General features: G+C 42.9%; 1 protein-coding gene across 2 annotated transcripts in view; it reads left to right on the top strand.

Moving 5' to 3' along the window:
• pard3bb (par-3 family cell polarity regulator beta b) overlaps positions 1-23,266 on the top strand; it is a 1,003,167-nt gene that overhangs the window by 532,990 nt on the left and 446,911 nt on the right. For both annotated transcript variants that reach the window (XM_055638338.1, XM_055638337.1), the window contains exons 13-15: positions 7,359-7,464; positions 17,273-17,378; positions 18,533-18,660. In XM_055638338.1, coding sequence (XP_055494313.1) covers positions 7,359-7,464; positions 17,273-17,378; positions 18,533-18,660 — 340 coding nt within the window. The remainder of the gene's footprint in view (positions 1-7,358; positions 7,465-17,272; positions 17,379-18,532; positions 18,661-23,266) is intronic.

The raw sequence follows: 23,266 nt of genomic DNA, 5'->3' as shown, positions 1-23,266 counted from the left end.
GTTTCCTAGGGAATAAATTAAAATGGCGCCAGTGTAAAATCTGCTTTACTTCCATTGAAGGGACCAATAAATTTTGCCATTCGCCACCAAAAAAATTGATGTCAACGATAAATCAAACAAAGAAGTGTTGAGAATATTGCACAGTGCAAATAATATCTACTCCACCTCCATCCTGGCTGTAAACAGCTGCAGACTATTACTTATTAATCCTGCTGTATTTCATTATCGCAGCTGTTAATCCTTATAGAAAAGTGATGCCGGTTCAAAATAAACTGACACTTTCTGAGAAAGATTGGAGACTCTGGAATGTCAGGCCCAAAACAATGGTGGGATAATGGTTGCAATAGTGAAATTTAAATCCAAAATGCTGGGAGCATTAGGCAGAGTCATGCAGAATTATATAATAAAAGCAGACTCGGACCAGTCATCCGTCACTAGAGACTAATAGTCCAAAATTCAAATTTAGGGATTTGTGCAAGGCAATCCCCAAAACACTTAAATATTACCAATGTAGTCCCTGTTTTGGTTTTTAAAGATGCTTTTGTACATTATCTTTCATGACTTTAAAATTAACTGAAACATTTTTGCAACTGTATTAGCACTTCAAGCAACCAATTTATGTGCAGCAAGGTTTCATTATAAAGCTATGTTAATTAAAAAAAAATAGCCTCTATTTTGTTGTGTGCCTTGGGGATCAATGCTGGGCCCATTGCTGTTTGTGGTTTATATCAATGATTTGGAAGACAATGTGCAAGGCAAGATTAGTTAACCTGGAGATGACGCTACAGCAGGTGGTAAGACAGAAGGAATGGGTGACGCTTCATGTCTGAAGAAGGATCTCAACCCGAAACGTCACCCATTCCCTCTCTCCAGAGATGCTGCCTGTCCCACTGAGTTACTCCAGCGTTTTGTGTCTACCTTCGGTTTAAACCAGCATCTGTACTTCCATCTTACACATGATCATACATCTGAGAGGCAGCTTTTTCACTCAGAGGCTGGTGGGTATATGGAACGAGCAGCCAGAGGAGGTATTTGAGGTGGATACTTTTTTTTTAAACAGCATTTATGAAACATTTGGACAGGTAAATGGATAGGTAAGGTTTAGAGGGATATGGGTGAAACATAGGCAAATGGGGTGGGGCCTCTTGGTCGGCACGGACAAGTTGGGCTAAACATCCTGTGCCGTATGACTTTAATGCTATAAATATTGTCGAGGATGACCTGCTTCTTCAAGATTATTCTTTGTGGTGTAATTTAGAGCCATCTGAGAGTTCAGAGAGGAAGAAGATTCATCTGGAGTGTAATGAGACCTTGTGTCGTACTGGAATGCCAACCAAAGGTTATGTGTACGTGCATGGAATTGAATTGAATTTAAATGAAAGATACAGCATAGAAACAGGCCCTTCGGCCCAACTGAGTCCATGCCAACCATCGATCACCATCACCCATTCACGTTAGTTCTCTGTTACCCCACTTTCTCATCCACTCCCTACACACTTGGGGAAATTTGCAGAGACCAATTAACTGTAGATCCATCCGTAGATCCTGCTTTCATAACCTCCGTCTCAGAACCAGGATGCAATCCACAATGAGCAGCAGGCTAGTTATAGAATGTACTGGCAAAAACTAATGGTCCTGAAAGTGCATTTATTTTGGCACAAACTCCTTCTTGCGTATGGCGTGCACAGCCAAAAGTTGTAGGACAACTTGTTCTATTTGATCTTATTTGATTGTGCACGCCGGGTTGATTGCATTGGTCAAAACAGGGTGGACCATGTGAAGGTTGCAATCTCCCACCCCGCACAAACTACTGATGTAGTTTTGTTTCATATAATCCAGGTGAGCATCTTCTGCATGACCCAATATTATGAAAATAATAGACCAAGTGCAGCTCACGTGTTATGTGGGTGTCATTCCTCAACAACAGAATTAAGGTAATGACAATAGAATTAGCGGGAAGATAGGAATTCTTTTAGTTTACGCTGTGGATTGTTATAATCTGAAATACATTACCATAAAGGGTAGTGGGAGCAAATTCTCAGGTACGTTTTTATCAAACAACATGGGCCTCAAATGCTGAATGGCCTCCTCTTTACTGTCTGATTCTATATACTGATTACACATTGTGTCTATTGCACTGCAAGATTGACAAATGTTAGGCCAGCAATGTTTAAGGACAAGTGGGTTTTGACGCAACATTCTGCTAATAAAGTGTGTAAGGATTTGATGTCACAGCAATTGCCATAATATCATTCGGTGAACTCTGCTTTCTGATGCCCAAAGAAACTGCCTGGGGATAACACCACAGGAATGCAAACTGGAAACATTGCAGTTCAGTTCAGTTATGCCAAGATAAATGAGCTCAGCCATGGTGCCATGACGGCTGCTACTGGATGCCTCTGGGTTTAGAGGATGGAAAGTTCAGCCAGAATTACGGTCTGGGCTGCAGGCTCTTAACCCAAAACATCAAAATTTATTTTCCTCCCACAGATGCTGCTTGACCAACTGAGTTCCTCCAGAAGTTTGCTTTTTACTGTCTAGGCTGGTGTGTGAAGTTGCAATGCTGATCTCATGTGCCTCTGAACCTTATCCAATCGCAATTTACCTTACAGTTTTCAAGATAGACAGGGCAGAGATCCTTGAGTTACGTGAAGAAATTTGCAATCAGTATTACTCCATGACCAAATATTATGAAAATACTAGACCAAGTGCAGACCCGTTGGGTCTGTTCCCCCAACTTGTGGTTGTGGGGGGGGGGGGGGGGGGAGGCGGCATGCAGCATCACACACACTAACTATCCCCCCCCCCCCCCGCACTCATGCTAATTACCCCCCTTGATATTATATTAATATTATTAATTTGCTTATTTTACCCCATAACCACCCTATCTACTGACGCATAGCCCCCAACTTGCAGTCACATCTAGAGAGGGGGGAGGGGGAGGGGGCAGAGAGTGAGGGCAGAGAGAGAAGGGGCAGAGACACAGAGAGAAGGGCAAGAGGGAGAAGGGGTGGCGAGGAGGAGAAGAGGGAGGGGGGGTGAGAGGGGGAAGGTGGGGGTGGAGGGGAGGAGAGAGGGTGAGAGTGAGGGAGGGAGAGAGGTGAGGGGGAGGGGGGCAGAGGGGAGGGGGAGAGGTGAGGGAAAGGGGGTAGGGGTGTGTGGAGGGGAGGGGGGTTTTTTAGGGGAGGGACGAAAAAGAGGGGAGAAAAAGAGGGGAGAGAAAGAGGGGGGAGTGGAGAGGAGAGGAGAGGAGGGGAGAGGAGGGGGGGAGGAGGAGGGGGGGGGGAGAGAGAGTGCCTTTTATTTCAACCCAAACCCGCCAAACAACCATTTGCAGGCAGTGCTTTTTTACTTTAACCATATTTTCATTTTCAAACCATTAAGTACTTACTCATAGTTGTGTGTAAATGTGTTCAGTGTTATTCACAGCTCAGAGAAACGTGACCCTCTGCCTTCCTCCAGCTTGAGGACTTATTGAGGGACACCACTTCCTGGTTTTATAGTCCATCCCCCCCCGCCGCCAGTGGGGGCAGCAGAGAGAATGGGGAATTTTGTAAAATCATTAATATCTCTGTCATTTTTCATCGACTGGAAAAATCCTCGGCACACATGCGGCGGAGGGGGGCTCTGAGCGAGGTGGCCGAAATGACGGCCGTAGGTGGCGGCGTTCTCTCGGAAATCGCAGCACAGATCGCCGAAACCGGTCAAGAACAGACTTTTAGTAATATAGATTCCAGTCAGCTTTCCGCTGGATAATTTCCAGTGAGGCTGATTTGGAAGAGTGAAGTTGCACAAAGCTGCTTAACTTTCAATGAGATTGGAGAATGGAGCCAGATGTTTTTTCTTCATTTAAATTTTCGTTAAACCAGAGGACATAGATTTAAGATAATTGGCAAAGGAACCAGAGGGGAATTGAGAATTTTTTTAATACAATGTTTTGATGTAAAATGCATTGTATGAACAATGATGGAAACAATTTGAGTCATGGCTATTGAAAAAGAATAAGAAGGGAAAAAAATCCAATGTTATAGGGGAATAATTACTTGTATTTTATTACTCCTTTATTAATGTAGTAAAATGTCTTAAATAGATTTCCCCGAATGGTTATCAAAAAAATAATTGGCATGAAAACTGCATGCAACTTTGCTGCATGCATCATAGAATGGTGAGAAATAATGGATTGAATAATATCTTAGTTAAGAGAAAATACACCATGAGGAAGAGAGAAGTTTAGACTGGGACAAAGCGAAGTCAGGCAGCAACGCAAGTGGTATTGCAGCCCTCCCTGATAAACATAATGCGTTCTATCCTCGCTTTGAGCAGAAGGCCAACAGGGTGATGATGTATGTCCCATCGGACTCGAATGTGTGTTTACCACAGTTGCACAAGTTAGATCGGCCTTTCTGAGGGTGAACCCACGGAAAGCAACTGGCCCCGGATGGAGTCCGTGGCTGTGTCCTTAGGAACTGCATTAACAAACTAGCAGGAGTGTTCGCTGCCAAAGAAAAGCAAGATCTCATGCCTTAATGAATCCTGTTCAGTGGCCTTGACATCCACCATCATGAAGTGCTTCAAGAGGCTGGTTAAGGCACAGATTAAATCCAGCCTCCCAAGCAGCCTTGATCCAATGCAGTTTTCCTACTGCCACAACAGGTCCAAGGCTGATGCCATGTCCCTAGCCCTACACTCATCTCTGGAACACCTGGATCAGAAGAACGCCTATGTCAGACTCTTATTCGTCTATTCTAGCTCTGCTTTCAATAGCATTATCCCATCCATGCTCATCACCAAACTTGTGGAGTCAGCACTACTCCTTGCAAATGGATCCTCCACTTCCTGACCAACAGACGTCAGTTAGTGAGGGTAGGGGACAAATCATCCTCTGTGATAATTATCAACACTGGAGCCCCGCAAAGGATGTGTTCTCATCCCCTTATTACACTCCATATACACTCATGACTGTGCAGCCAAATACCAATCCAACTTAATTTACAAGTTGTGTAGAAAGGAACTGAAGATGCTGGTTTAAACCTCAAGGTATATCTACTTTGAAGAAGTTCTCCTCTCTCTGACGAGAGTTCTGAAACATCCTCTCCTGCTGTTCCCTCTCTGTGATTCTTCCTGCTCTCTGACTCTACGCATTCATTTGTTCTATATCTCTCTACATCGCCGTCTATTTCTCTAATTTTCCTTTCCCCTGACTCTCAGTCTGAAGGTGGTTCTCGACATGAAACGTCCCCTATTCCTTTTCTCCAGAGATGGTGTCTGACCCGCTGAATTACTCCAGCTTTTTTGTGTCTATCTTCAATTTACAAGCTCGCAGACGACACCACTGTAGTGGGCTGGATATCAAATAATGTTGAGATGGAATACAGAAAATAAAGTAAGATGCCATGACCACAACAACCTCTCCCTCAATGTCAGCAAGATAAAGGAGACTGATTGACTTCAGGAAGCGAAGCGGTACATACACCTGGTATGCAATGATGGCACCAAAGTAGAGATAGTCAAAAGCTTCAAGTTCATAGGAATAAATATCACCAGCAATTTGTCCTGGACCAGTCATATCGAAACTATGGCCAAGAAAGTAACACAAACATCTGTATTTCCTTAGAAGGCTGAGGAAATTCAGCAGGTCCCCACCAAACCTCATCAACTTCTAAGGATGCGCCGAAACACCATTTTATCAAGATGCATCACAGCATTGTTTGGGAACAGCTCCATCCAGGACCGCAAGGAATTGCAGAGAGCTGTGGACGTAGCCCAAACCATCACACTAATCAACCTCCCTTACACTAATTCCATCTACACTTCACAATGCCTCAGTAAGATCACCAGCATAATCAAGGACCAGTCTCACCCCGGTCACTCCCACTTCTCCAACTAGGCAAGAGGTACAGAAGTTTGAAAATGAATCCATCCAGATTCAGGGCTAGTTTCTTATCGGCTGTTATCAGTCAACTGAACATTCCTCTCATCAACTAGAGTGTGATCCTAACCTCCCATCTACCTCATTGGAGACCTTTGAATAATCTGTTCACTGATTGGATCGGAGGCAACAAAAGCGTTTCACTGTACCTTGGTACATGTGATGATAATAAACTAACCTAAAGATTATTCTAGAGCTAATGTCACGCCAGCATCAACCTGAATGGGGCATTCTTGGAATTCTGCCCATTACTCATTTGAAACTCATCAAACGAACACTCAAGTTGCAATTAGCCAGCGTCATTCCCCTGATACATTAACTTTGCAGGTTTGACTAATTTTCCAAATCACACTGAGCATATTCTACGTTTCTCTCCCAACCTTTTCATCCTGAACAATTTGTTTTATGATCCTTAATCTCTGCAATATCACTTCTCTTCCATTCCACATCTATCTTTTGTGTCCCCTCTTTCTTACCATCTGGCCATGCCTCATCTCCTTCAGCCCCCTGCTCTACCAGTCCACCTCCCTTCCTGCTCTCTCCCGTTCCCCGCTACTCTCCCCCCTTCCTCGCCATTCTTAATCTTTCCCTCCTTCCCCACCACTCGCCCTCCTCCCTCCCTCCCACCTTTTCTCTTCCACTAACTCCTTTTCACCCGTCTCCTTTCTTTTCCTCCTTTCCGCCTGCAATCCCCCCTCTCCTCCTCGCCTCATTCCATTCCATTTAAGCGCTTCTATGTGCAAACCCATCTATAATACTCAACAGGCACCTCCCTTTCACGTTGTGTTTTTTATTTCTTTTATGCCTTTTTGATTCTCTTTCTCAACATTCCCTTTACTTTCATATTGATTGCTCTCAGCTGGAGATTGTTTGAATAAAAATCAGTGGAGTCACAACCTATCGGCAGAGCCCTCAACTTAATTATGAATCTAGATCTTCAGATTTGTTTTGACCATTAAAAATATGCAAACCATCAGCAAAGCAACCATATAGATATATTTTTTAATTAAACCGGACTTCATTTTCATTGTTCATAATGCACGTCTCTCTCCCTATTGATACTAATTAAAGAGGTTGCAGTGCACTATTGTGCAATATTGTAGTTTGTGACTGTGGGATAAGAGATGATTCAACAATGAACTGAATAATGTTCTTGATGAGAAATTTCTAAAATTATTTGGAGCTCTTGAATCCAATGTTTGCCAATCTGATCTTAAAAAGTTGCTATGGAAACTGTAGTCGCTACTGGACAAAGTCAGCACCAGGTGTTTCTGCCTTTGAGGGCATTTTGTCGACTTTGAAGAATGACAATTTGTCTGAATTGCCAAATTGTGATCATTAGGATTGAGTCAGAAAGATGTCTTTGTTGAAGATTACGTGCTTGAATGCAATTTGATTAAAGTCTGAAAATTCTGTTTTGTGTTCTCAGGATCGTCCGGAGATTGGTGTTGTGCAGCTCCACAATGCTCGCCGCATGAACAATCCCAGCCACATACATACTCAGTCACCTGATCCTCGAGAGAGGGAAACATTAGGTAAGGACTTGGTACTGTGGGGATAAATTGTTTTATTCCATGGTTTCTTTTTAGTTCCAAGGGAAGGTTCTGGCGAGAAACCCCCAGGCTTCCTCCCAAATCCAGAAACGTGTACGTCTATACGTTCTCGCACATGTGTTTGCAGGTTGCACAATCAATTGCATGATCACGATTAAAGTCTGATCGTATTGAAGTTTTATTTATTCATTCAATGCTTGTGGATATTGTTGGCGGGGCTAGTGTGTATTGTTTCTCCTTACTTACCCATTGAGCTGATTGACAGGCATGACCATTTCAGTGGGAAGAGTCATCCTCATTGGTGAGACTGGCATCACATAGAGCCAGTTTTCTTCTCGAAAGAATATTGGTGAACCAGATGAGATTCTCCTGGTCACCACTGGTAATCCTAGCACATTCTTCCTGATTTATGGAAACCCATGGTAGGATTCTATAAGATAGACACAAAAAGCTGGAGTAACTCAACGGGACAGGCAGCATCTCTGGAGAGAAGGAATGGGTGATGTTTCGGGTTGAAACCCTTCTTCAGACTCGACCAAAAATGTCACCATTCCTTCTTTTCAGAGATGCTGCCTGTCCTGCTGAGTTACTCCAGCTTTTTGTATCTATTTTATCTTCGGTTTAAACCAGCATCTGCATTTCTTTCCGACACGTATGATTCTATAAATCTGGAATAAGGGACTAGGATTTACAACCTGTCCTCAAATTGGCCATTCACATTTCTGGAAACCAGGCCAGTAATTTAATTTAACCACAATGATAACAGCTGTCTACATCACTAAAGGATTTGATTAGATGGAGAAAGTAAAACTTTTTTTTCAATTGGTAGTGTGGATTAAATGATAATCTTGGTCTTTATTATAATTGGATTTGAATTACAATTGAAGTACAATTATATAAAGCCTTGGTGAAACAACACTTGGAATGGATGTGCTTGTTGTTGATGAAATGCTAGATTCACCAGAAGGGCAGGTTTGCCAGAGATTGGATTGACCAAGCACACATTATCCAAAGTTAAAAAATAAATGAGAGGAAGTGTAAATTGAATTTCCAAAGTTTTTGCAGGTCTTGATGCTGTAAGCCATGAGGATATGTTCCCAGGTGAAGAAGTTCCAGAACCAGGAATCACAGTGTTTAAGACGGAACTGCAGATGCTGGAAAATCGAAGGTAGACAAAAGTGCTGGAGAAACTCAGCTCGTGAGGTTTTTGTCTACCAGGAATCACAGTGTCAGATTAAGCTTTGAACTGTTTCAGTTGAGGACAAATAGAAATATCTTCACTCAAAGGTTGAAAAACCTTTGGAATTTTCTACTACAGGGAACTGTGGAGGTTAAGTCATTGAGTTTATTCAAAACAGACATCTTTAAAATTCTTATCTATAAAGGAGATTGAGGGGCATAGAGATGGTGCCAGAAAATGGCTGTGTGGTTGAAGATCTGCCATGAGCTTGAAGCATGGCAGAAAAGACTCAAAGGTTAGACAAAAAATGCTGGAGAGACTCAGCTGGTGAGGTAGCTGCTATGGAGAGAACGAACAGGCGACATTTCGCGTCGAGACCCAAAACGTCGCCTATTCCTTCTCTCCATAGATGCTGCCTCACCCGCTGAGTTTCTGAAGAATTTTTTTTCTACCTTCAATTGTTCCAGCATCTGCAGTTCTTTCTTAAACAGACCGAAAGGTCAGATGACCTTCTCTTTTTCTACAATTTATGTTTTTGTGTAAATTTAAAACGAAAGTTAGATTAATCAGGTGATGTTTGAAATCCCTTCTTCACAAAAGGAATAATGGATATCTGGAGCCCAAAAATGGTGGTTGAGGTGAAGGAGATGGGGTTATTGTAATGTAATATAAATGCCAGCGCCCCTTGAGGACAGGAGTACAAGCTGGCAGGTTGGCCAGTGCCTCGTGACTGAGGTCAAGTGACCTTCTAGAAGTTTCTGTTAGTGTTGGAAATAAAGGCTTCTTGCAAGATATCGTCGGTGTCGGATTTGTATTAATTGTGCTAGCCACAGCAGGGACATACAGCAAACATAACATGGTGTCAGAGTAAAAATGGAGGGACTCAAGTCAACGGGACACCTCTCCATGCAAGAAGAAGAAGAAGAATGAGTGACTGTGGGCCGAAAAAGATGAAAAAGAAGAAGAAGGCTCGTAGTGATCTGAGGACGGTCAACCAGTCCCAATGCTCGGTCAAAGGGTAGAGAAAAAAAAAGTAGGCCACAGTCCAAGAGCAAGAAGAAAGAAGCAAGAAGAAGAGCAAGACTTGAAAGCAGCAGAGGGCCGGCCGACAGCGAGGGGAAGCCCGCCCACCCGCATGACAAACAATCAAGCGGGGGAGACAGAAAGGAGGTCCCCCCCCCTTGATGGCCAGAGATCACCAGGTGGGATCGGGTTCACCAGTGAGGAAAAGGCGTCATGATTCCACGAGTCCCTGAGATCGACGGAGGAATCACAGGTCCCCATAGACGGCCTCTTCCATAATCTCTCTCCCTTCTCTCTCCTACTCTCTCCCCCTCCTCTCTCTCCCCCTCATTCCCTTCTCTCTCTCCCCATCTATCTTTCTCTCCACTCTTCTCTCTCTCCCTTCTCTCTCTCTCTCCCCCTCTCTCTCTCTCTCTCCCTCTCTCTCTCTCCCCCTCTCTCTCTCCCCCTCTCTCTCTCTCCCCCTCTTGCTCCCTTTTCTCTCTCTCTCTCTCTCTCCACTCTTCTCTCGCCCCCTCTCTCCCCTCCTCTCTCTCTCTCTCTCCCTTCTCTTTATCTCCTCCTCTTCTCTCTCCTCCTCTCTCCCCCTCTTCTCTCTCTCTCTCTCCCTCCCTTCTCTCTCTCCCCTTCTCTCTTTCTCTCCCCCTCTCTCTCCCCTTCTCTTCTCTCCTCTCCCCCTTCTCTCTCCCCCCTCCTCCCTCTCCCCTTTCTCTCTCCCCTTTCTCTCTCCCTCTCTTTCTCTCCCCCTCTCTCTCCTCCTCTCTCCCCTTCTCTCTCCCCTCCTCTCCCTCCCCCCTCTCTCCCCCTTCTCGCCCCCCTCTCTCTCCCTTCTCTATGTTTCTAGGTTTTGAGGTTAATGTGGAAAACAGCAACAGTCTTTATTGATTCTATTGTAAAACTTTATGTGGATATTAAAGTTCATAAGCAGAATTTAAATCGATTGCGAAAGAATATTGAAGGAAAATATATGGGACATGTACAAATGTTCTGCTGAACTAAATGAAGCCAAACCTAAATGGCTTTAATAGCACTGTATTTTCATTCATATGCCATGAATGAATACGTAAATGAAACCCAAAAGTTGAAGGAGAAGATGTGATGTTTGTATTTGTCATCAATATTAGTATTAAAAATATTTTGTTATCCACATTAAATTGATTAATGGTTAAATTTATTTGTATGAAAAAATTGTGACCGCAAAGTTGAAGGGGGAGATGTAATGTAAATAAAGTTGAAGGGGAGATGTAATGTAAATAAAGTTGAAGGGGAGATGTAATGTAAATGCCAGCGCCCCTTGTGGCCATGACTACAAGCTGGCGAGTTGGCCAGTTCCTCGTGACTGAGAGCAAGTGATATTCTAGAAGTTTCTGTTAGTGTTGGAAATAAAGGCTTCTTGCAAGATGTCATCGGTGTCGGACGTGTATTAATTGTGCTAGCCACAACAGGGACATACAGCAAACATAACAGTTATGTCATCTTGTGTCAAGCATCAAGGGTTACTGACTGATGCAGCTCAGATCAGGATTAAATGTGATCCAACCATATGACATGACATGATGAATGATCTCTTCCTGTGATTTGTGTTTCCTTCTCGTTGGCGAGTTTGAATAGTTAATGTCTGAATTATGTTGCATTTTCTTAATGCATAAACATGTAGATGTTGCAAGTTGACAAAATTGCAGTCCACATCTCTGATCCATTGACGAAAATAAAAAAAGAGACTGAAATTGCTAAAAACCTAAAATAAAATAAAAAATGCTGGAAGCACACATAGGTCAGGAAACATCTGTTTTCAGCATTTCTGTTTTTATTACCTGTAATTCTGTTCACTGTGATTTCCGTGCCAAATCAGAACTTAATTCCTGTGTTGCTGGGAAATCAGAGATTATCTTCTGAGTAGCCAGAGAAGCCCAGATGATGTAACATGCAGGACGAGATATGTTTCTGGACTCTGTGAAGAAAGTGAGATTCTTACTAGGAACTCTCTGTGTGACCAGTGTGTGTGTGGTAGTGTCAGGAATTAGATGGGTTGTGTAATTATTTGGAAGGAGTGTAATGGGTCATGGAGCTTCAACTTCCTTCACATTTCGGAGAATCTTTGTATTTTAGAGAGGAGATAAAATAAAAAATTAGAATCGGAAAATCTCCGGAGCTGTGAGCCAGAACTATTTCACTTTTAGCAAATCATTGAAATAGACATCATTGGTACAAGTTATCTTAAAATCACTTTGTCACCAAACCAGCATCACCTCATTGCATTAGGACCAAGCCATTTACCTCCCGGAGTCTGTCCTGTTATTCAGTGAGATCATAATTGGTCTATTGCCTAGCTGTATACACCTTGTCTATGCCTGCTATTAAAATTGAGGTTGAAGGTGTCAAGAAGTTATTGCTCAACATCAATACCACAAAAGCAATTGGGCCAGATCAGATACAGAATCAAGCCCTCAAGATCGCAGCCGAAGAACTGGCTCCAGTTTTGCAGTTCATTTTCCAACAATTGCTTGACTCAGGTGATGTTCTGCTGGTTTGGAGGAAGGCTAACATCACTCCTCTCTTTAAGAAGGGTTCAACCACTAACCCAGCGAATTATCGTCCTGTTTCATTAACAAGTACCTGCTGCAAATTGCTGGAGCATTTAATTGATAATAATCTGATGCGACACGTGAGCAAACATAACATTCTTGCTGACAACCAACATGCATTTAGGAGGCATAGATCATGCGAGTCTCAGCTTATCCTGACGACAAATGACCTGGCCAAGCACCTTGATAGTAACGTCATCACGGATTTAGTTGTGCTGGACTTTTCTAAAGCATTTGATGTCATCCCACACCAGAGACTGCTTCGGAAGCTTGACTTCTATGGTATTCGTTCCAACACGAAACGATGGATTTCCAGTTTCCTGACAAAACGTCTTCAGCGTGTGTGTGTGTGAACGGAAAGAGCTCCAATTGGCATCCAGTGTTGAGTGGTACACCTCAGGGCACAGTACTTGGCCCACACCTATTTTTGCTTTACATAAATGACATCCATGAAAAAGTCGCAAGTGCGACCAGACTTTTCGCTGATGATTGTTTGCTGTACCGTCCAATTAAGACAGCTGACGATGAAGATGCTCTCCAAAAGGATCTCGATACTATGGTTGAGTGGTCACAACAATGGTCAGACTCATCATGCAACGGTGAAAGCAACAGGTGTCCTAAACTTTCTGAGGCGCAACTTTCATCATTGTTCAACTTCTGTCAAGGAGAAGCTATACTTCACCCTCGTTAGACCTCATTTGGACTACGCAGTTGCAGCATGGGACCCATACACAAATAAAACCGTTTCTTCCATCGAACATGTCCTAAGACAGGCAGCTCGTTTTGTTACTAACACCTATGAGAGAGAAGCGATGTCACCAAACTTCTGAATTCTCTGGGGTGGAAGGAACCCTCTCGAAGACAGACGTGAAGCTCACCGTTTGACCTGTTTTTACAAACTGTTAAATGGTCAGCTCGACATAGACTACAAGACCTACACCAAACCCAAACCAATTAGGAGCAGACGAGGGCATTCGATCCAAGTTGTGATCCCAGCTACAAAGACAGATGTGTACAGCAATTCGTTCTTCCCCCGCACAATTAAAGCATGGAATAATCTCCTCCCAGCTATAGTTACCCAACCAAATGCAACTAAATTTAAAGTAGCTCTTTCTTCCCAATAACCCTTTCTGGCTTAAGCCCTCCCTTCACCACCTCCAGTTTAAATTCCATTTGGAATATATTGGAGGACCAAGAAACCAAGAAACCATTGTGTCATAGTCCAAAGTCAAATTTTAGTTGCTTTAGTTTAAATCGATAGTTGACCTAGCACCAGGTGCCATTTGCTGAAGAGAGTTCCAAAATTCAACCAGCATTTTCATGTAAAATTTCACTGCACGCTTTGGGATCAATCAGTTACTTTTTTGATACTCAATTACTGCTTTTGTACAGGCAATGCTTGTATGGAGAACTCCACCAAAACACATTTCCTCACCAAGTTTAGGGGTCCAGCCAATATTTTTATAAGAAATTATAATGTAAAAACTGTAGCTGATGCTGTTGCTTCTTCTTTCATGTCCTTATGCTATATAGTGGCTCGCCACTGCTGTACACTTCGTTGCTATTGGAATGTTAAGGGGCTGTCCCACTGTACGAGCTAATTCAAGAGCTCTCCCGAGTTAAAAACAAAATCAAACTCTTGGTGAGCACGTAGAATGTATGTAGCAGGTACATCGGAGCTCGGGACGTCTCTTAGTGGCTCGTAACGATAACGGCAGGTACTCGGGAAACGCGGTAAGCTCGGGAAGACTCGTGAAGATTTTTCAACATGTTGAAAAATGTCCACGAGAGCCCCGAGTACCTACGAGCGGCTATTACCGTAATTCTCCGAGTTCGAATCAGGGGAAACTCAGGAGAACTCTTGAATTAGCTCGTACAGTGGGACAGCCCCAATTAAGTGCAAGGTCTGGAGTAGTATCCAGCAATGGGCATTGCAGTATGTGTTGCATTGTCTGGGTCTGTATGCCACAGTCACAGGTTGTTGTACCTCCGATGTAGCCCCATTTGTGCATTGTCACCCTTGGTCGCCTGGCCCCGATTAGCAGTCGGTTGAGACATCTCCAGTTCAGCCAGTGTTCATCAGCACCTGGTGGTAAGTGCTCTGATGCTGGTATGCCCATCTTGGTTGAAATAGGGACAGTGGCTAGTCTGTTCTTCCACAATTGGAGGCGAGCTTCAGTTGGTGTTGTTTCCAATGGGGTGACGCTGGTCAGGAAGGTTACGGGATTTTAACCGCCTAGGAGGGGGCACATGGTTATGTAATGGGTGTCTATCGTCTACCAGTTGTTTCAGACGCTCTGTCCTACTTGCAACAGCTCTCCTGATGGCTGGGGGAGCGATGCCAGCCTGTAGGTAGACATTGTTTATGACTGTAGATCGGAGGCAACCAGTGATGCTATGGCAGCTGGCATTCAAGGGTGAGTCGATCTTCTTTGCATGTGTATTCTGCAGCAGATAAGCAGAGAAGCAAAGTTCTAAGGCTGTAGTACGTACTGTTGTTGGGTTGGCACCCCATTTGGTGGTAGTGAGTTTCTTCGATATGTTGTTGTGGGTGCCTACCTTTGCTTTAGTTTTTTCCACATGTGCCTTGTATGTTAAGCAGCGGTCGAGTGTGACGCCAAGGTAGACTGGGTTTGGGCAATGTGTTAGTGGGAGTGTAGTTGATGGTAAGCCTCTTGGTTCCTCAGGTGCAATGCACAGACCTGTGTTTTCAATGGGTTGGCATGCAGCTGGTTTTCCTCATAGTATGAAGATAAACTGGTGAGTGCCTCTGTCAACGTTGTCTCAACATCTTGGAACTGTGTACCCTGTGCTGTTATACAGAGATCGTCAGCATAGATGAAACTCTTCGTTACCAAGTCAGTTGGCTGGTCATTGGTGTAGATGTTGTACAGGTTCGGTGCCAGAACACTTCCTTGAGGGAGGCCGTTCTTCTGTTCATTAACATCTGCTATGTTTCTCTCCTTTCTCAACAAAGAACCTTCAATTTGGGAGCATCAATAGACAATAGACAATAGATGCAGGAGTAGGCCTTTCGGCCCTTCAAGCCAGTACCGCCATTCACTGTGATCATGGCTGATCATCCGCAATCAGTACCCCGTTCCTGCCTTCTCCCTATATCCCCTGACTGTGCTATCTTCAAGAGCCCTATCTAGCTCTCTCTTGAAAGTATCCAGAGAACCAGCCTCCACCGCCCTCTTTGTGCAATTCCGCAACTCTCTGTGTGAAAAAGTGTTTCCTCATCTCCGTGCTAAATGGCTTATCCCTTATTCTTAAACTGTGGCCCCTGGTTCTGGAGTCACCCAATATCGGGACCATGTTTCCTGTCTCTAGCCAAACCCTTATTAATCTTATATGTTTCAATAAGATTGCCTCTCATCCTTCTATATTCCAGAGTATACAAGCCCAGCCGTTCCATTCTCTCAGCATATGACAGTCCCGCAATCCCGGGAATTAACTTTGTGAACCTACGCTACACCCCCTCAATAGCAAGAATGCCCTTCCACAAATTTGGAGATCAAAACTGCACACAATGCTCCACGTGTGGTCTCACTAGGGCCCTGTACAACTGCAGAAGGACCTGTTTGCTCCTATACTGAACTCCTCTTGTTATGAAGGCCAACGTGCCATTCGCTTTCTTCACAGCCTGCCGTACCTGCATGCTTACTTTCATTGACTGATGAACAAGGACCCCCAGATCCCGTTGTACTTCCCCTTTTCCCAACTTGACACCATTTAGATAATAATATTCCTTCCTGTTTTTGCTACCAAAATGGATAACCTCACATTTATCCACATTAAACTGCATCTGCCATGCATCTGCCCACTCACCCAACCTATCCAAGTCACCCTGCATTCTCATAGCATCCTCCTCATAGTTCACACTCCCACCCAGCTTTGTGTCATCTGCAAATTTGCTAATGTCACTTGTAATCCCTTCATCTAAATAATTAATATATATTGTAAATAGCTGTGGTCCGAGCACCGAGCCTTGCGGTATCCCACTAGTCACTGCCTGCCATTCTGAAAGGGACCCATTAATCCCTACTCTTTGTTTCCTGTCTGCCAACCATGTCTTTCTATCCATGTCAGCACTCTACCCCCAATACCATGTGCCCTAATTTTGCCCACAAATCTCCTATGTGGGACCTTATTAAATGCTTTCTGAAAGTCCACTACATCCACTGACTCTCCCTTGTCACCCTTGATCGCCCATTGTTTATATTAGCTCGGTTAGATGCTGATCTTTTATCATCTCAAGGATCTTGTAGAGGAGTCGTTTGTGGTTGATAGTGTCGTATGCTGTTGCTTATCTTGAATAACATAGGAAGCCAAGCTTAGGGGTTTGCTCTAATACAAGGGTTCCCAACCTGGGGTAAGTTTACCCCCAGGTGGTAAATTTTGCCTGCCCATGGGGTAAATTTGTGGTTTCTGGATTTGTGCCTATTTTTCTCATTGACTGACTGTGTTTGGTTCTGGTATACCAGTATTTGTTCATCATTAGTTATTCATAAATAAGTGAAATAACACTTATGTGCTATTAAAGTTGCCAGAAGTAAACGGGACGAAAAAGGTTGGGAACCCCTGCTCTAATATGTCTGTGTTTATTTCTCAGCGTTACTTGGCCATGTTACAAAAATATATTTTCCAGGGCATCAGTCTCTGCTGATGCTGGCTTTGACACATTGGTGATGTGCAAAGACAACTTCTGACTGAGTCACTGTCCTCCAAAATCGTGAGAATTTGGTTGCTTTGTCGAAATCCAGATTAATATCTCAGGGAAAAAGGTTTTCAAAGTCAACGCTCTCCTGGATTACTCGCCAAGGTGGTGGGATTAGTACATACACTGATTGCACAGGATCTAGTAAATGCAACCTTTGGTTTGCTGCTGAAAGTTTCCCATGTATCATCACTCCTACTGTTTAAAATTCCTTTGGGAAATTGTTCTGAGTTCTTTGTTTTCAGTATATTATTTTACAATCTTGTTCATTAACATTGACAGCCTACGACGAGGGAGATTTTGAAGTTCCGCCTCCCATTCCACCACATCCAAATGAAGAAGAAGTTATGGGTGTGCCCAAAATGCGGCTGTTTCGTGAAGATAAAAGGTTTGTCACCAGAAATTATCCCTTTCTAAGCATAGAGCATAGTTGAAAGCTAAGTTGGAGAAATTGATTGATCCTTTACTGGATTTTAATTTAGTTCCTTGGACTCCAAGAAGAAAGTCTTGCATTAATGCTCCTTTCACAATCTCAAAATACAGTACAAACTATTCCATACTTTTCAAGCAGAGTTACTATAGTAAAGTAGGAAACATTTCAAAAGTAAATTATTTTAATTTATGAACGGCAAGGTCCTAGAAAGCAGTGATGACCCAATGATTCTTGTAGTACTATTGATTAAATATGTTTGGGTCCAAATCCTTGCAACAATGCAGATAATTAGTAACCATTTGATATTGAAGCCAGTATTTACCCATTTAAAAGGATAACAATAAACTGCAGATGCTAGTTTACAAAAAAAGATACAAAGTGCTGGAGTAACTCAGCTGGCCAGGAAGCATCTCTGGAGAACATGTTATTGGTGAGGTTTGAGGTTAGGACCCTTCAGGCTGATTGTCGGCTCCAGACCCGAAACATCACCTATCCATGTTCTCCAGAGATGCTTCTTGATGCATTGAATTACTCCAGCACTTTGTGTCTTTTTTTAACACTTTGAATAGCAAGTCCCTGCTATTTGCATTTCGTAATTATGAGCGAGGCACTCAAACATCAGCGAAGTGACAAATAACACAATTGTGTTTCTGGAATGTCATCATTGGTACATTTGAGTTTGTTAATAATTTATGCCATGTGATGGGCTATGATCTTCCTTTGAAATCTAGCTGTGACGGAATGCCATAATTTCGGATCATAGTCCTATTCCATGTCACCGGGTACCATTTAAAGGGCTGTTTCATCTCTTAATAATAGAACAAATGCAAGGTATGTCTTTCATTTATGATCTCTCTCTGGTATGCTGCTTGAGTTCATGTCTCTGGAATAGGACTTGTATTGAAAACCTTCTGCCTGAGGGTTAAGGGTCCTGCCCATTGAGCCCAGCTACCAGGGCGATTCTAACAATGGTGGACATGCTGTGGCCCATGGTTTTTGGTGTGGAACTGGCATAGTGCAGCAAACTGATGAGAGCTCTGTTGCAGAAACTGGTTCTTTAAATATATTGTTTGGTTCTGTCTGATTTTTTTCTCTCATCCTTTCGACAGCTTGGAGCTTAATTCCATTTCTCGACTGCAGCAGAGATCCCTGGATGGAGCTTTAGAAAGTCAGCCTAGTATCACTATCAAGCGGCAATCTCCTGGAAAAATCAGCGGCTCCAAAAGCATGGATCTGGGTGAGAGTCATATTCAGCCTGTCATTCACAAAATAAAACTAAAATAAACAAATTAAAGAGAAGATGAATTGAAAGTGACCTGCACCTATTGTCATTTAGCTTGCCAAACCAAATGGATTGTAGACCCCCCCCCCCCCCCCCCCCCCCCCATACCCACACCCACCCCCCACCACCTCCTCAGGATGATATCCCTGTGATCTCCCTGCCATCTGTAGCTTTTTTGAAGTGCTTTGGTCTTAATAAGATGAAAGTAGTGTTAATGAGGGTTAAAAACAACACTGAAGTGACATTGATTGAAGATGGCGAGAGGCTGCATTGCACAATCCACAGGGGAATAAAACTGGGTGATGATGAAGGACTTGCACACTTTGGAGTTTTAACCACACCTGCCAATCTGGATTCCACACCGATTCCCGCTTCCTCTTAACAACCATTCAAAGGTCCCCTTTAAAGTAACAAATGTACTTCAACACATTATGCATGTACCAGCCAGCAACAACCAGGATTATATTGCTCCTTTACGTTGCTACCAGGATTTTAGCAAAATCTCTCATTGAGCTTAGCAGGATAAACTACCTGTTAAAAATTGACACTGATGCAAGAAGTTGTTATAATAGATGGCCAAATAGCAGCTATGACAAAGAACATCTCAAAGATAATGAAATAGGGAGGGATTTTCCAGAAGTGTTTCAACAGCACATCCCAAATTCAAAACTTCTACCATCAAGAAGGACTTCAGCGGGTACATAGAAACTTCACCATTTGCAGGTTCCCTCCAAGTCATACAGCACCTCTGTATGGAAATATACTACTGCTTCTTCATTGTCAATCGGTTTGAAGCCTGGAACACTTTCTGGAGTGCCTTTGCCAGATAGACTGCTTTGGTACAAAAAGGCAACTAACCACTATTTTTTCCAGGGCATTTACTATGGGCAGATAATGCTTACCTAGCCATTGATGCCTACATCCTTTCCATAATACAAAAACCAGCACAGCATTGTAAATCTGAAGTTAAATTTCAGGACCAGGTGGGAGCACTAATTTGTCAATAACTATATTGCACTCAATTGTTTTTCTGTAGTTATTTTGCTGGTTTGATCAGGAGATGCTGGTACAATTTCTATCATCAATTCTGTTTTATTCATCTCTCTAAACATGCTCTGTTCTCTGTGTGAATTGACATTGTCTCTGTTTTCAATCGATTGCAGATTCAAATGTGCATCTTGCCCTGGCTCCAACTCACTGGCTGACAGTGTTGTCAGTACACACTGCTAGAAATAAGTTAATTGCATTAATCTTGCATAGTTATGAAGGCTGAGAAGTAAAGGAAAGCATTGAAAAATATTTTTTCTCACGTAGAATTAGTAGTGCGTTGTTAGCTACTCTTTTTTCCAGATTCTTGAAATATCCTCTGCAATATCCTACCTCTCATCCTCTCTGAACAAAGGATGATCTTAGCTTTACAAAAAAACTTCTTTGTACTGAGACTGTAGAAAAGGGCAAAGCTACTTACCTTAACAGGCACTAATCTTTCTCATGGATAATGTGCATTGCCGTAAACACTTAAAAATAATTCCTGATGGTCTAGTTGCAAGATGGTTACAGTGGACCAACATTGCAGGTTTCTTTGTGGTAATATTGACATTCTTAAGGGGTTGGACAGGCTAGATGCAGGAAGATTGTTCCCGATGTTGGGGAAGTCCAGAACAAGGGGTCATAGTTTAAGGATAAGGGGGAAATCTTTTAGGACCGAGATGAGGAAAACTTTTTTCACACAGAGAGTGGTGAATCTCTGGAATTCTCTGCCGCAGAAGGTAGTTGAGGCCAGTTCATGGGCTATATTTAAGAGGGAGTTAGATGTGGCCCTTGTGGCTAAAGGGATCAGGGGGTATGGAGAGAAGGCAGGAACAGGATACTGAGTTGGATGATCAGCGATGATCGTATCGAATGGCGGTGCAGGCTCGAAGGGCCGAATGGCCTACTACTGCACCTATTTTCTATGTTTCTATGTTTACTTAATCACGTGCCTTTTAGTGTTCCATATATTTTTAATTGTGGATGTACATTTATCATTTTAATCTTCATTTCCCATTTAGATCTAGATAAATAGATGACACTATTTAGGCAGTGAGGATGGTTATCAAAAATTACAACTGGATCTTGTACAACCGGGCAAATGGCTGAGGAATGACAAATGGTGTTTACTTCAGATAATTTTTAGTTGTCGCGTTTTGGGAAGACAAAACAGGGTAGGACCTTCCTCATGAATAATAGGGCCCTGGGAAATGTGGTAGATCAGAAGATCTGGGCGTACAGATACATAGTCCACTGAAAGTGGCCAGGCAGGTAAATAATGCTTTTGGCATGCTGGCCTTCAGCAGTCAGGTAATTGAGTAGAGATGTTGGGATGTTATGTTACAGTTGTGCAAGAGTTTGGTGAGGCCGGACTTGGGTCGTGTTCAATTTTAGTCACCCTGGTATAGCATTAAACTGGAAAGAGTACAGCGAAAATTCACAACGATGTTGCTGGGATTCCAAGGCCTGAGCTATAGGGTGAGGTTGGAGAGGTAGACGCGTATAAAAATCATGGGGGAATAGATCGGGTGAATGCACAAGGGTAGGGGAATTAAGAACAAAGGGCATACATGAGAAGGTAAAGATTAAGTAGAAATCTGAGGGGAAACATCAATTGAGGCAGTTACAATAACAACATTTAAAATTTGGACAGGTACAGTACATGAATAGGAAAGGTTTAGAGGGATCTGCACGAGACACGGGCATATGTGCTAGCTTGAAAGGAGCAATTTGGTTGGTATGGGTGAGTGAGACTAAAGAGTATGTTTCTATGCTCTCATGACAGTCATAATACCTCGAATCTGCATACTTAATTCCTATAAAATTTGAAGAACGTCACTTTTAATGTCAAAGTAGGTCAATGTCACAATGGGTCATAGAGTCAAAGTCATACAATATGGAAATGAGTAATATTTGTATTCTTAATGAAAATTAAAAAAACATGGAGGCTAGAAATCTAAAATAACAGCACACTGCAAATACTCTGCAGGTCAGGCCATATGAACTCTCCCCCCTCCCCCACTTCCAGATTTTACTACTTATCCACACACTTGGGGCAATTTACAGTGAGTAATTAAGCTCCCAGCCGGTACACCTTTGGGATGTGCGAGGAAACCGGAGTGCTTGGGGAAAACCCATGGAGGTCACAGGAGGATGTGTAAAATGACACACAAAAGGTCAGGGTTGAACCCAGGTCACTGGAGCTAAGAAGCAGCTGCTGTCATGGCTGTGCCACTGTGCTGCCACAGTAGTGAATGACCTTTCAAATATTCCTATCGCTGGACAAAGCACCACTTTTAGAAAATAAAAGGGTTGGCCCCCCTCTGGCTGGTCGATAGAGGGAATTTATTGGAATACTAAATTTTATTTGATAGAAATTACGTGAAGGAAAGTATAGAAGAGATACAGAAGTACATATGTTTTTTACATTTTTTTTAAAGTCAAACAAGACTAGGTTTTGACCTTGTTAATACATCCGGAGTTTTTTGTTCAATGAAATGCACAAATTCTTTCTGTTTTGATGTTTCCCCTTACAAAGGTCACCTCCAGTAGTTCAGGATTTTTGTATATTGAAGTGTCTGATCGAATATTGTGAGGCTGGAGTTGGGATAATGGCTGTAAGTCAATAGGGCAGCACTATCCAGTTGAACTCTCTCAGTTTGGCATTGATTTATGACTTGGTACATTCTCTTAATCATTTCTTTCAAGTGAATGTCCAGTTGAGATTAAAAAATATAATTGTGCCCCTGCAAAAAGCGTGGCAAGCAATTCATTTGATACTCCGTGTCTAATGACACAGAAATACTTTCCTGGCTGCTAAATTCTAGATATTTGCCACTGGGATATCCTTGCCCACCAGCTTTTGAAATTTGTTGCAAAGTGGCGGCAGTACTCTTGTAAATTCATGTTTTTAAATTGTAGATTTTAATACAGCAACCCCCATTTGAACAGACCCCTTTATAAAGGAATTTGGCTATAGCAGAAGGACCTGCTGATGCTGCCCCTGTGTCGCACTGCCTCCCGGATGCTTATAGCTCCAGCTTCCAAAGCCATCCCCAACTCACAACAGGTGAGAGGAGAGGGAGCCCCAGGGTGACCGAGTGCATATTGCCATTGGCAATGGCCTGAAGAAAGCACTGTCCCCAGGGACTACAACATGAGCCGCAACAACAGCTGCATCAACCAGTGAAAAAAGGCTCGCTGGTGCACACCAGCGGCGTTGGTGGCTAGTTATGAGGTGAAATTACATAAAGTGCTGGAGTAACACAGCAGACTGAATCAGTCTGAAAAAGGGTCCCACCGTCACCTATCCATGTTCTCCAGTGATGCTGCCTGACCCATTGAGTAACTCCATTGCCCTTTTGTGTATTAACCATCATCTGTTGTTCTTTGTTTCAATGATAATACCTTACTCAGTTATAATGGGCAATCAGCAATAATATACATAATCCCCCTCCCCCATGGTCCATTATAACGAGGGTTTACTGTATAAACAAATGATACCAATGAGTATTAGGTGACAGGCAGCTAG

This window comes from Leucoraja erinacea, chromosome 7 (genome assembly GCF_028641065.1).
Source record: "Leucoraja erinacea ecotype New England chromosome 7, Leri_hhj_1, whole genome shotgun sequence".
Lineage (NCBI taxonomy): Eukaryota > Metazoa > Chordata > Chondrichthyes > Rajiformes > Rajidae > Leucoraja > Leucoraja erinaceus.
Note: the sequence above shows the minus strand (reverse complement) of the source record. Positions and strands in the feature narration are given on the sequence as shown.